At 39.2% G+C, this 15,145-nt stretch overlaps 2 protein-coding genes across 2 annotated transcripts; both read right to left on the bottom strand.

Annotated features, from left to right (window-relative positions):
• Positions 1 to 1,906: 1,906 nt before the first annotated feature.
• On the bottom strand, positions 1,907 to 9,411 carry LOC115691711 (protein DETOXIFICATION 43-like). The gene is made up of 17 exons (XM_030618422.1): positions 9,400 to 9,411; positions 8,446 to 8,520; positions 7,690 to 7,770; positions 6,934 to 7,166; positions 6,658 to 6,779; positions 6,157 to 6,357; positions 5,955 to 6,077; positions 5,713 to 5,861; positions 5,036 to 5,171; positions 4,569 to 4,665; positions 4,317 to 4,417; positions 3,849 to 4,012; positions 3,431 to 3,505; positions 2,630 to 2,746; positions 2,451 to 2,546; positions 2,253 to 2,374; positions 1,907 to 1,970 (listed from the first exon to the last, which is right to left on the bottom strand). The coding sequence occupies exons 1-17, from the start codon at positions 9,409 to 9,411 to the stop codon at positions 1,907 to 1,909; spliced, it is 1,968 nt and encodes a 655-aa protein (XP_030474282.1).
• Positions 9,412 to 13,588: 4,177 nt separating this feature from the next.
• LOC115691712 (notchless protein homolog) lies at positions 13,589 to 14,864 on the bottom strand. The gene is made up of 4 exons (XM_030618423.2): positions 14,763 to 14,864; positions 14,249 to 14,330; positions 14,062 to 14,151; positions 13,589 to 13,719 (listed from the first exon to the last, which is right to left on the bottom strand). Exons 1-4 carry the CDS (start codon positions 14,862 to 14,864, stop codon positions 13,589 to 13,591), a joined length of 405 nt encoding a protein of 134 aa, XP_030474283.1.
• Positions 14,865 to 15,145: the final 281 nt, after the last annotated feature.

Raw genomic sequence — 15,145 nt, 5'->3', positions numbered from 1 at the left:
AAGTTTCTGAAAACATGCAAGAAGTCATGGAGGCATGATTTTCCAGTTGCAACAGCAACACATACACTAAGACCACACTCACATTTCATGTAATGGAAGAGTTCCAAGAATGAACAGTCCAATTCACTCTCCAGATAGTAAAAATTTAGATAGACAATGAGGTACAAAAGCAAGCACTGACATTGGTTGCAGCCATCATCAACACATTTTACAAAACACACAACAATTTGTGAATCAAGTAGAACTTATGAATGTCGAGGAGATAAAACAGTGATTTCCACTGACCTCTCGCAAGTTACCAATTTTACCAAGGCTTGTTTGTGTTCCCCCACTGTAAGATAAGAAAAGTTTATCTGCCATGTAACATCAAAAGATCAGACATTTAAAGATTGGGATAAGTGCACTAGAAGTCCTAAAACTTGTCAAGAAAGTACAATTGAGTCCTAAAACTTTAAAAAAATGTGATCAAGTCCTAAAACTTATCACGAAAGTGCAATCAAGTCCTAAAACTTTCAAAAAGTGCAATTAAGTCCTAAAACTTATCACGAAGGTGTAATCAAGTCTTAAAACTTATCACAAAGGTGCAATCAAGTCCTAAAACTTTCAAAAGTACAATAAATGGAAGGACTTGATTGAACCAATTTAACAAGTTTTAGGACTTGTTCGCACTTTCGTGACAAGTTTTAGGACTTGTTTGCACTTTTTGAAAATTTTGGGACTCAAATGCACTTTCCTAATAAGTTTTAGGACTTAATTGCACATTATGAAAGTTTTAGAACTCAATTGTACTTTCTTGATAAGTATTAGGACTTTGAATGCACTTATCCCTAAAAGATTCTACCGCAAGTTGACCAACATAGCAAAGTCAAAATTCTAATATCATGAGCCAAATTCTGATGAGAAAATCCAGTAAGAAAGTTGGAAGGTAAAATGGAGAGGAGAATGAGTTCTCATTCTGCATCGTCTTGACTGAGTGAAGCTGTAGCCTAATGAATACTGGAGAAATCAACCGGCCAATGGAATGATTCAAGAATCAGGACTAGTTCCTAAAGCTGATTGCCAAGAATGTAGAGATCTGACATATAGTAAATGAGCAAATGAATATTTGCACAATTCAACAAGTTCAATTTATGGTCATTAGCCTAAAAAATGAATGAAAAGCTGGGTATGTTATGGCTGAGATGCCAATGGAATCACATGTGTCAAACATAGACGTGCAACAATAGGAGGAAACAACGCATGCTTGTGAATTGTGCATATCAAAAAAGCACAATCAATCATGTCTCAGAACTAATAGCAATACCTAAATAATTCCTTCAAAAGTTACATATTGTTCATTTCACTTCAGTCTGGAAAGAGGAAGCACAGCAAAGGCTGGGATAAAAAACAATGGTCTATAGTGCAATATTCATTGTTTAAAGGAAGAGAAAAAATAGACTAAAGGGAAATTGAGGTTGTCACAGTACTAGCAACCAGTCCAACCATCAGTCCAGACATAGGAACAGAGTACTGAACAACATCCTTTGCTGACCCAAAGTTTTCCTAGAGGACCGAGGAGCTCGATCAGTGTCAAATCTTGGCTGGTCGATGCTGGATGACACCGGATCTGGGCCAGATGATGCTCGCCAGAGTCGGATCTGGATTTGCAACGATAGAGCAAGCGTGACAAGGAGATTCCTACAAGATCAGTCGACTTTGGTGGCGGTGGGTGACAGTTCCGGCAACTAGTTGACGGCGGCGAGTGGCTGCTCTGGCAACTGGGGTTTTTTATTGGCTCTGATACCATGTAAAGGGAAAAATTATATTGTATTATTCAATAAAAGTCTATATATATATTAAGTAATCACTAACAAAATAAGCCCTAAAGCATTAAAGACCACTTTACTCTTTACCCTTTTATGAGTAATCATAGAAGCAGTGGAAGAAGTCTTTCCCTGAGAAAGCGCCAAGGTCCGGTCCCAGTTCCTATTCTGCAAAACCACATCAAACAAAGCAAAATTGTACGTTCACATGCTCATCAACATTATCCAAGTGGGGGATTACTAATCCATAACACTCCTATATACTGGAAATTAACTTTCTGCTCCAAATTGATAAACCGATTCCAAATAGTAAGGTGCTTAACTTAGTGCTTCATCAAACTTCTCCACAACAAATATAAGGCAGAATGGTCAACTGAGGTGGAAATTCTAGTGATGAGATATAAATGAAAGAGTTCATCTGGAAAATATCAAAAAAGCAAGAAATCATACCTCCAAATACCAGCTATAGTCCAAAGAACCCTATGTATAATCAGAACGACCCATATTCCAACAAAACTGTCATTCTTAAAGAGAATGAATAATGGAGCAGCGCAAATAATAGAGACCAAAACCTGCATACAAAAACTTATTAGAGAAGAGTCAAACTGGATAAAAATAGATCTTAGTAGTAGAGAATTAGGGGCTTGCCATTGAATATGTACAGTAGGCAAAGTCTGATGCTCCAAAATTGACACCATCAAAGACATAAGACAAGGAAATGATGGGTTGTGCAGCTGCAACAAACTGGTATGCACATGAAGATGACTTGCTCAATTTATACAAGAAAACTTTTATGGTAAGGCATTAAGCTACTTGAGAGAACATACCGGAATTGCCACAAAAATGAAATGTTGAACATGGACATCTCTTGAAAATACTCCAGATAGGAATCTCAGACCAACACCAGCAATCACAGTGATCCCCAGGCCGAGAACAAATCCCATCTGCAAGATTTAATAGTTGTGAAATTAGAATGCCTAGCTAGCAACCAGCAAGTGTTAGCTACGGCACTGCATGGGTGTAAAAGGTGCAAAACACAGCGCCTGCCAGTGATTTGGACATATGTGTCAACTGTCCTACATGCCTGAAGAGGAGCAAATTTTCAAGAGAAACATAGGATGAGATATTTGACATTGGCTGATATCTAGAACCATATTGATAGGGGTGCAGCCACACTACAGTTCACACTTAAACATTTTCGGATCCAAGTGTGTGCATATGTGTATGGCCACATGCAAAAGCAGGCATGCACCATATGTGAGTATGTGTCCCTGCACTTTTGCGTGAGTCTGGCCAAATGACTTTCTTGGGGAAACAACTAGATGTTTCCCCCGAAATATGATGCTGGTTTTATCTCAAAAAGAATCTTGAAGTGCTGCACCACTTTGTCTCATGTGGTGTATTTGAAGACAATGCAACAAAAGAAGATTAAATGGGTATGATGCTTCTTTCTACCGTGCTGAATATTTGCACACCTTTTTTGTTTTCATGCTCAAATACTGCTTATCATTCAGTCTATCAGTCTAAGAAATTTTAGCCATTTCTTTTCTTTCTCTTTGCTCTCGGAAATCTCCAATTCTCAAGATAAGGTGGTTCAAAAAGTCATTATTATTCATCAAAATAAGTACCTGTGATACTCTAGATGCAGCCGTAGTTGCCTTGTCATAATCTTTCTTCTCCCTAAATGAATCTGCTAGGATTGCCTGCTTGTAGAAAAGGGACATCTTAGTCAATAATCACTACCAACATTGCAGGACATTGCACATTATAAAATTAAGAACTTCTATAAAGATCGATACAGGGCTGACAACATATGTTATAAGATAAAGGATGATGCTATAATTAGCAGCACATAGAGTAGGCTATAGCACAATCTTTGCAACAAACAAGAAAACTTTCAAAGGAATATACTTCATTTAGTTACTAAAATCAAACATCATGAAAACCATAGCCAAGAAGTTCCCATTTGCTTCACCTAAAGATCCAATGAAAGTGTTACAGGAAGTGCTCCTTATTTCTAGAAAGTATTCAAGGAAGCAGTTTTACCTGTGCAGCAATGGCCAAACCACCAGCAATAGGTGATGATGCCTTCCAAAACCTTAAGCATATCCGAAATGCAACCCAAGGTGTTGAACCCAGCTGAGCAGCCAGCAAGGTAGCAAGGAAATAAGGGGATGTGAGAGCTATCCCCCTTAACAACATAAGAAGTCCTGTGAACAAACATAAGCATTCATTGAGAATTAGTAATCTTCCCAAATTTCAGAAGAGTTTTTTGCAATACAAACATGAAAGACAATCAAATTTTTCTGGCAGCTTTTTCTGTATTGTAACACCGGGGAGCACATGGCTATTAATCTATGAGCAAATAAATTATCATTATTCATATTAGACAAAGGTAAAACCTAAAGGACAGCTCTAGACCCTTTGTCTAAGGAAGAGGAAGACAAAGCAATAACATTGTTTAGTTTATCCATATATCAATGGGCATTTGCTCACGCAAGAATATTCACTTACCATTCTTTAAGAATTGATGAAAATGTATATCTTTAAGGCTTGGAGATAAGAGATCAACTCGATTCATCAGTCTCCACAAAAGAATAAAAAATATTACGTACCTGGTGAAATCACAAGATTATTTAGAAACATAGAGGACATGGTTGATTGTCAATGCTTTCAGACATCATGACATGAATATGTGATTCAATTTGACTTTTAAAAATATAAATACATAATCAAAGAAAATTATCGAAGGATGGCAGTACTCACCGAGACAAAACATACGCAATTGCATCACCACTAATACCCAAATGGCAAGCAAAGATTAGTGTCGGATTTAATGCAACATATGCGAGCTCTCCTGCAACTGTTATTAACCAATCAAATAAACAATCGAACAACTACCAAGAAATAAGCATAAATTTCAAATAAAGCATAAGTGTAGATTTCAAATTGTGACACCTCATTACTACAATTCTGCCTATTCTCTTGGTATTCCAGCTTCTAGTCATCTAATTGATTTGAATTTCACATATCAAACTGATTTACGCACAATGTGAAGTATTAAGAAATATGTTGTGTATACATTGTGAGCCCATTTGTCCATACTTCTAAGTTCTTAAGAAAAGATAATGTTGTCTAAAGTAAATGATATCACTCAAATGCAGATTTACCATTTTGACACAACAGTTGGAAATATAACTTTTGATTAAGAGTAAGAATATCATTTCTCATACCAGTGGCATAAAGAGGAGTTTTGGTATCCTTGAAGCCTCGGAACACGCCTTCCATTGTAGACGAAAGAAGAACAGCCGGAACCCCTATGGATCGTAATCTCAAGTACCTTCTAGCAAAGAGTTGTCTGGGAGAACCCTATCAAAACAAGCAACAACTGCAATTAGTTAATGCAGTGTCAAGGCAATCCAAGTAATTACTAGCTTAGAGTGACCTTAAATATACCACACTGGAATCTCGGGCCGAATGTTACTTCAAAAACAAGAGAGTAAATGATCATGTAGCAAGGGAAAAATGAAGATAGCAAACCAAATGTCTATAATGTCATTGCTACTATCTTGATAGTGGAAAGGGAAAGGATTAGTTGGCCTAAGCCACTTGTGTTTCATTGTTTTTTGTCTATATGCGCATGCAAACTATCACAAGAGTTTTTCAATATATATATTTGGGATGTAGGTTGGTGCTGTGTTGCTTATAGCTAGGGCCAAAAGGGGTTTCAGGTATCAAGGTATGTCTAACACTATCACGTTCCTTGAGAAGACACCCTAAAAATCGGAAGTTGTCGAAGATATTATGCACGTTTCGTCGTTCATATGTAATATCATCTAATCAAACTGTATACCTGAGGAGATTTTCAGCAGTTAAAAAGTTCAACAAGAAACATAATCAAGACACTTACATATGTAAACCCGATAAAAGCCAAGAAGGTTCCAGCACCAAATGATAGAAATAACGTGAGCAAGACACCAAGGATCCCGGCAACTACTAGTCCAGTAGTTGCAGAAGGGATACGTTGCATTTCCTTGCTACATGTAGATGCTGTAAAATCTGGTCAACCAAAAGTGCAGTCATTAGAGACCCGACATCTTGCCAAGTCTTCCAATTAAATGGTGGAACTAACCAGGTGGGACTGGAAGGTACCTTCCACTGGAACCACTTCATCATCTTTTCTAGCATTTTCCTCTTCGACAGCTGTTATACTGACCACAGGAAGTCCGATAGTTTGATTAAACAAGGGAATAGAAGTCGCAAGCTCCCTTGAACCTATCCATGACAAAGTTGCTATACGTTTTAATACCCATCCAATTATCACATTCTTAAAGTCTAGATGCTCTTTTTATACCTGAGGTCCGGTGTGGACTGTCCTGGCCATGTATCTCCAGAATTTGTATAGTCGAGCTTCTGCTTTCACCTTCTGCCTTTCCGAGAGTTTTCTCTTTGGTGACAAACGAAGCGGTTATACTCCCTAGTACGAATGTAATAATGCTCACAATTATATTAAATCCAGCACTAGAAACTCCTACAATTGCAACCTCCACTCGACCTGCCCATGACAAAGTTGCTATACGTTATAGTATCCATCCAGTTATCATACCTCTTGAAGTCTAGATGCTAGTATAATGAGTCATTGCAAAGCGCAGAAATTTGTGTCCCTGAACTAGCCATCATAAGATGAGCTAAGTTCTCAAATTCATTATTACTTTGAAACCATCCACATAAAAGTAGGCACCAAAACAAATAAATCAGCAAAACCGGTCATCTATTCACCAAATGTTCCGCATTAGAGTTTATTGAAGATGCATATGATCGTTCAAGTGAAAAGGCATAGACTTGATGGTCATACCTAAACGACGAATGAAGGCGGCATGAATTAAGGAAGTGATTGGATTGATAGCCAAAGTCAAGACAGCTGGAAAAGCAAGCCCCAATATCTCTCGACCAAGTTCATCCATTATGAACACATGCCTGCAATCCATTTAGAAACCTTGAGCATTAAATTGCGCGCTATGCATTATTCAGGATTTCAAGATTCCTATTTTTTTTTACTTTTGGCTAAGTAGAGTGTTATAATAGCTAGCAATAGTCTTAGCTATTCAAAGATACAGCTAGAGAGCCTTACCTTGCATCCCTGAAGAAGATAGAGATTAGAAGCTCCCACTTGCTTCTTGGTGGATGATCAGTGCCTTCAAGCACGCCCTCTAGAGTATTTATAGCGTCTTCCTCAACGATAATGTCCACAAATTGAACATCAGAGTCTGGCATGCCCTCTACAATATTTAGAGCGTCTTCCTCAACGATAATGTCCGCAAATTGAACATCAGAGTCCTCAGCTTGTCGGGAAGTCCGAATCAACTATGATTCAAGTATATGCATAAAGTTATCAACACTTTTGTATCACAAGCAAATACTTAGTCGAAACAGAAGCATAATAGGAATATATGGTCGTGCAAAATACTTGAATTCTTGGCAAAAGAAAGGATGTTTTTTATTTCCAGAGTGGTGACTCAAATGATCAAACTATGCAGATAGTGGAAATGCAGGTGACCTAAGTAGCATAAACCATTTCAGCGAAAAAAAAAAAGTAGTAGAAATCTTGAATTGAAGGTTTTTCCTTTCCATATTTGCCCTTCATTTCTTGTTCATAGTTTGAAATTGACTCCTATTTCCTCTATTCCTAGACATTTGCAACTCCTGAACTTGATTGCTATATCACTGTAACTGAACACAACAGACCCAATTATCAGCGACACGACTATTAAGGATGAATTACAACCCTGTGTTTTAAAAAGGAAAAAGGACCACGAACCTTTGAGAGTGAAAAAACACCTTGGGGTCTTTGGGGATGAGAAAAGCAGGTGAGGCAGTTTGGAAACACCTTCCCACCCATCAACAACAGAATCAAAAGATCCCCTTCCAGTAAGTCTGCCTTTAAAATGTAATATGCATGGTTTTCCCTCTGCCAAAAATATCACTTAGATTCTACTCATACAGGAAAAACCTCTAAATGTCTTCCTTTGTTCCTGTGCTATTAAGCTAAGAGTTTTCCAAGAACTCAGCTCATATCCAAAATTAGGAGTCATGTCTCTTCTCGGTGCCTTAACTCATCAAAGATAACATGAAGGAAGTAACTTTTGCTTGAACACTCCTTGATCACCCACATACACAGAGAAAACTTGCCTCGTTACAGTCCTAGAACTTAAAACCATGAAAACGCTCACTATTCCCCACCACAGCATCCTTAAACCAATACGTAATTAGGCCAATCATCAAAACCCCTTCAGCAATTGCGATTATGCATTAAAAGCCACTAAGGTCCACAACAAGCTATGAAATTCTGATTTCTGAAGCCAACAAATAATTAACGAGAGAGGGCACAGAAGGCCAAAAAATCGCAGCAAAGGAAATGCATTTTTATCAAGAAAGCAAGGACCAGTTATTTCCACTGCTCCCACCACCTCCACCACTGTCACCTTCACCTCTTCCTCCATAATTCCCATCACCAGAACCTCCATTACTACTAAGGAAATGCAGCAAATTTCCATACGATGCAGCTCTCAGAGAGAGCAAGTATTGGATACGAAAAACCAAAATGTGGCACCGGACAACAATCAAACTATGAAAGCAAAGGTACCTTGCCGATGGAGTTGCGGACAGAGAGGAAGCCGTCGTCTCGATAGACCTTCTTTAGAGCTTCCATGGTGAGGCACTGTGGAAACAGCCGAGTGGTTAAGCCATGTGTCTATTAACCCTTACTTAATCTTTGCAACTAAAATCAGAAAAGACACTGAGGAAGAATATTTTTTGCAGCTTTTAAGTCGTAACAAAATGGTCGAACAGATTACCAAATAGGAAAAGGAGAAAAAGTGGAAGCTTGATTATATAAAAGATCATCACCATCCCCAAGCTATGATTCTTCACGAAGGAAATTCAAAGTACTCCAAGGACTTGCACTGGATTGTTCATAATGACATCCAATTCATTCCAATCAATCACACAATCAAAATGCACACAGCAATGTAACAATAGATAGAATTCAATTAAATGTACAGAAACAGGTCAAGAGAGGTGAACCGATTAAGCTTGAGTTTTTCTAACTTGGCTTCGGTTAATACAGATTTTTTATTAGACATATCTGCATCCTTTTGCCAGATGGATTGCAGGGTCGCAGGTCAAACTGGATTTTGTTTAGCAATGACCATATGTCTCGAGATATTGCCATTTTTAAACATTGGAAATGTGGTTTTGAACATTGGTATTGTCCTTTGTACCTTGTAATATAGTGATAGCCAAGCAGGTAGGAAGGGATCCCAATGAAATAGGGCAGAATAGGATAAGCAAAGTGCGATGACATCCAAATTCAAAACAAATCCAGCATACCATATCATTTTCCATCAAAAGTAATACACCTCTATCTTCGTTGGCTTATACAAACTTTTTTAACTTTTAAATTCAACCACAGTGTGCTTCTTATTGTTCTCCCATTGTTGCCACATTAAACAAGCACAACGCACAACAGAAAACACACATAGACAGACCCGAAAAATGATACATGTGCACTCAAACAGCCACACAAACACACACATACCGTGGACGCCATCGCGTGTGCGTCGAAAACCGAAGTGAATTCTAGCAAAATTACCAAACGGTTGACCTCTATTGCAGCTTACTAATATAACTGCCTCATCTCAAAAAGGGCACAAACATACGCAAAACCGGACCTATTCACAATAATTCAACGACAAAAACCCACTAAAAGATTAACGAGGTGCTGCACAACTACTCCACTATCCGGGAGAGAGAGAGAGAGCAATTCCTTTAACTTGCAGTGACATTTGCAAAACCCCACATAAGAAAACCGAACCTCGCCCATTGCAATTACTTAACATCCACAACAAGAACCATCCCACCCATGGCATTTCGACAAAGTTCACTCCCTTCACTTTTAGACCTCAAAATCGATCGTCGGGAATCGGAACTTCAATGTCCCCACAAGGCAAAATCAAAACATCAACACGTACACACAAGAAAAAGGGTCCACGGACAGAAATGTAAGCCGAAATTAGGAAAAACAAGAAGCATTACCTCAAAGAATCACGCGGAGAACGGACCTGATGAGAGGTGCGAGAAAACGAAAGGTGTCGCTGTTCTGTGGGCGGCAAGTCGTTGTATGTCCAACGGCCGAAAAGGGGCAGAACACGTTAGAAAGAGTCCGTAGCAAGATGATTATAAGTTGTTTATAGCTATCTATAGCTATAAGGCATAAGTATCGCCCTGGCCGAGTGGTTAAGGAGCGTGGCTGGTGTTCCCCGGCTAGAGTTCAAATCTCGCGGGCGATGGACAGAAATGATTAAGGTGTATGTTGCCCGAGAGGGTTGGCGACGTTTTCTTTTTTTTGCTTTTCTAAAGTATAATAAAATATTTATGACTCTCAATGTCAAATATGTTTTTTCGGCCGAGCGGTTAAGGCGTGTGCTGGTGGGCGTTCAACGCGAGAGTTCGAATCTCTCGGGCGACGGCTTCTCTTTTTACCTCCCTTATAATTTTTAGGGAAAATGACACAAACAGTCCTTAAACTTTGACTCGAAGTACAATTTGGTCCATAAACTTTTAATTTGTTCAATGTGATCCCTGAACTTTTGGTATATATTTAATTTAGTCCCTAAACTTTATAAAAATATTCAATGTAGTCCTTCCATTAATTTAAGTTCAGGAACTATATTGTATATTTTCATATAGTTCAGGGACTAAATTGAATCACATTGAACAAATTAAAAGTTCAGAGATCAAATTGCACATCAAGCCAAAGTTCATGGATTTTTGTGTCATTATCCCTAATTTTTATTAGGATTAATACCATGAAAAACCCCAAACTGATACACCTGTGACAAATTTGCCTCAAACTAATTTTTTGACCACCAAAAATCCCAAACTAGTACACCTATGACAAATTTACCCTTCATTAGTTTTTATTAAATTTTACCATCAAATTTTTTGATTGGATCACACGTGGCAATTAACGGATATACTAGTTTAGAATTTTACTCCTCTATTTTGTCACAGATTTATCAATTTATGGCTTTTCGCGGTATTAATCCAATTTAACAGAAGATATATTTGTCACGAGTATACCAGTTTGAGATTTTTGGTAGTCAAAACATTAGTTTTGGGTAAATTTATCACGGATGTATCAGTTTGAAGTTTTTTGTGGTCAAAAAATTAATTTATGGCAAATTTATCACAGGTGTATTAATTTGGAGTTTTTCATGACATTAACTCTTTTTATTATTGCTTTTTTCGTTTTGCAAGAACTGCCAACATTGGCACAGGGCTCTTTTCTCCTCTCGTAAAATTTTTATTATTGCTCGTCACTTTTTTGCAAGAACTACCAACATTGGCACAGGGCTTATGTATATAACAAAAGGCACACATCAGACGAGCACAAACAACTACATTGCACCTCATACCATGCGTGCATGTGAACTCCAAATGATGTCGGAGACTCCATGGGACTCAGGGTTGGACCATATCAGCATATATGGATTGAGCTCCTGTGCATCTCAAGCACACACGTAAGTGTGGCTTTACACTACAGACTATTTTATCGGAAAAATCAAGTGAGTTAAAGGGCTCAATATATCTGAGAAAAAGTTTGAGGGCCAATTACAAAAAAAAAAAAGTCATAAATTACGGGATTAAGTATGGTTTATCCCAAATTAAGAGCTAGATAAGTACAACTACTAGATACTTTTCTTCTGTGGACTGAAAATATAAAAGAAAATTCCAAATCGACATCTCAAAGCTTAAAATAAAGCTGCTTATGAGGAGTTGCAAGAGTTCCTCTCGAACTTGGGCACGCCCCAGGATATTGGAAAGCAACATGAACCTTTGGCTCAAAGAAATGGAAAAATCTGAACTTTTCAAAGAAAAGTCAAAACGAAGCGTATATTATCATTCAGAAGGGGAGTCGACTCGATCGGTACAGCAATGTCGCATGCGTAATGGCTTACGAGTTGCAAGAAGCCGTCTGTCGTCAGCCAAAAGCGACAAAAAAGGGTTTGGATCGTGACCAGTATTTGGTCTTTATAAGACAGTCTGCTCCGCCTCCGAGTCGCCAATGTTTGAAACTAAGAATAGTGAGGAAGAATTAAACAGAAGAATAGAGGAAGAAATGTGTAAATAATCTTTTTGCATTTTATATTTTTCTGTCGTGCCTTTGTATAATTACAGAGGCTCTATTTATAGACTTTCACAAGAAGACCAATATCTACACTTAAGGGGGTTTTGAAAGGAAACGTAATTCACTGATTGGGAATTGATGTAGTGATTTGTTGATGCTTGATTTGTGAGGATTTGATTATGTCAATTTGTTTCTTTCTTTGGTGGAGATTGTGTTGTGGGTTTCCTTCTTTGCTTGATTCTTCCAATCTTCCTTCTTTGGTGTTACCATCGTTGGTGGAACCAGAATGTTGTTGATTGCGTGATTGTTGCAGATTTCCTGATTGTTGCTGATTTTTTGAATTTCGGTGATTGATTGATTCCCTTAACATCCCCCCGCAAGCTGATTGGGCAGAATGGACATTCAGCTTGGTTTGAAGCTTCCGAAATCTAGCTGATGAGAGTCCTTTGGTGAAAATGTCGGCTAGTTGATCAACAGTTGATATATAATGAACCGAGAGTTGACAACGTGCCAAGCGTTCCCAGATGAAGTGAAAATCAATCTCCACGTGCTTTGTGCGGGCATGGAAAACCGGGTTCGCGGTGAGATAGATAACCTAGAGATTGTCACACCAGAGTCAGGCGGGTGTGAAGGTAGTGCCCGAAGGTCGCGAAGTAGAAACTCTATCCAAATGAGCTCGGCTGTGGTGTTTGCTAGGCTTTTGTATTCTGCTTCGATGCTAGAGCGAGCAACTATTCGTTGTTTGCGCCAACTCCAGGAAATAAGGTTGGAACCAAGGAAGATGCAGAAGCCACCAACGGAACATCGGTCGTCACGATCACCGGCCGAGCTTGCGTCGAAAAACGCATGGAGAGCAGTGGAGGGCGAACGGCTAAAATGTAGCCCATGCTGTGGAGTGTTAGCAAGATAACGTAGGATCCGTTTCACAGCTTGCGAATGCATGATGGTGGGAGCATGAAGGAACTGACAGGCGGTGTTCCCAGAATAAGCTATATCTAGGCATGTGAGTGTGAGGTATTGAAGAGCTCCAACAATGCTACGATAAAGTGCAAGTAGTAGGAGCAGCTCTGGCTTCGATCATTTTGGACCGCTGCAGGATCTCTTGTATGAACTTGGTTTGATTGCGTAGAAGGCCGGTGGAGTTGTGTTGAACTTCCATTCCCAAAAAATAATGAAGGGGTTCAAGGTCTTTGATGGCAAATTCACCTTGGAGTGAGTTGAATAAGGACTGTAGAGGAGCCTGAGGTGACTCTGTGAGGATGATATCGTCCACATAGACAAATAGAAAAATGTTGTAATGTGGAGTATGCATAATGAAGAGAGAAGAGTCCGCAGTAGATACACAGAACCCGATTTTAAGGAGATATGAACTGAGCCGCTGGTAACACGCGCGTGGCGCCTACTTTAAGCCGTAGAGAGAGCGTCGAAGACGGCAAACATGAGTCGGTCGTTGGGGATCAACAAATCCTTGCTGTTGCGTCATGTGGACTTCTTCAGATAAGTGGCCGTGAAAGAAAGCATTGGACACATCTAGTTGGCGAATAGGCTAGCCACGAGACTAAGCTACCGCAAGTATTGTGCGGACTGTGACTGGCTTTCAACCTTTGCATGTAAGCATCGGAGTCTGAGTATTTAGGTCCCACAATCGGACTGTGGTATCTCCTGAACCACTAGCCAGTTGCTTCCCGTCAGGACTAAAGGCCACAGAAAGAACAGCTTCTGAGTGACCTGCAACGACAGAGAAATGAACCTTTAAAAGGGCATTCAATCTATACATATCAGACTATTAGGCATAATACAGGCATTGCTTATTAAGAACAAATTAATTACAAAATGTCAAGCAAAGGTCCTCAAGCACTCCATAAGGATCGAAACAGTATTATCCATAATCAACACAACATAGCTCTCCTAGATACAATTGCACCCCACCCCACCCCTCCACCAAAAAAAAAAAACAGATAGCATGTTATGCTATGCCTAAGATCAGTCTAACTGAATCAGGTATACTATGAAAGATGGATAGTGTCCAGTAGCTACCAGAGCTGATGGATAAGAAAGTCAGCCTCATACCAGTAATTGTTGCTGAACAGCGATTTACAGGACGAATTCGGAAAATGGCTTGTGGCTGATAGACTATGGTCAAGACCTTCTCCACCGAAACTGCAATGTAAACCCAAATTAAAAATGAATGACGGATATGCAGTTACAGACCCGAGGAAGCTCCTCAAAAGTATGAGGCCTTTGCTTCTTTACTGACCTTTGTTTTTCTGTAAGTAAGATTCGAGAGGGACAACGAGCTCCTGGTCCGATATATAAAAAGTATACGGCAATTTGTCCTCCTGGTTATCCCAAAAGTATAAAATCCATTAGAGAAAAAGGGAGAAAATTGAAAAACTATCTCGGCCATGGATGAAATTTAGTAAACAAGAACGAAAATATGTAAATCAATCAACAGGAAATTTTTCGGAAAAAAGTTAAGCATTGACGACCAGAGGGCTTTGGCAATAAAACAACAATCTGGAAGTCAGTGTTTCACTTCACACAAGAGAAAAGGTCATGTTCTAAGTTAAGAACATGTTCACATAATGAGTAAACAAAGTAAAATTAATAAAACGGTTTACACTTCTCAACAAGAACCGCATGAGATCGTGAAACCAATCTCCAGGGAGAAACACGCCCAGTCTCGCTTAAAATTCTAGGTCTATGCTCACATATACAATTGCAACAGTGCATCAACACAAGCAAACTTGAAGATCAAATTCAAATCTTACGTTCTGAGGAAGGTACATGGGAGGACCCAAGGTTGTTCCTTCCGGATCCACCAGTTGGCACATCACGTTGTTAACATCTCGCTGCTCTGCTTCCACCTCCATCTTTCCCACGACAACAAAAATTCAATCTTTCTCTCCTCGAATCGCTGATAAAAATCGAAGCTTTAATTGATACGACGATACCGGGAGTGCGCAGATAGATTGAGAAGTAGGTCTGTGATAGCGAAGGAAGTGAAGTTGGGGGGGTTCTAGGGTTTTAGGCGGGCGTTTGATGACCGCCTGATGCGGTGCGTGTTGGTTCACCGTGCTGTGGTGGGGACGATGTCTTATGAAGTAACCCAACTGGCAAAATATATAAGGCTTGTGTAAAACAAGAAAGAAGA

Source organism: Syzygium oleosum, unplaced genomic scaffold (assembly GCF_021117445.2).
Source record: "Syzygium oleosum isolate NSW1041296 unplaced genomic scaffold, Sole_v2.1 Sole_v2.02, whole genome shotgun sequence".
In the NCBI taxonomy this organism is placed as follows: domain Eukaryota; kingdom Viridiplantae; phylum Streptophyta; class Magnoliopsida; order Myrtales; family Myrtaceae; genus Syzygium; species Syzygium oleosum.
Note: the sequence above shows the minus strand (reverse complement) of the source record. Positions and strands in the feature narration are given on the sequence as shown.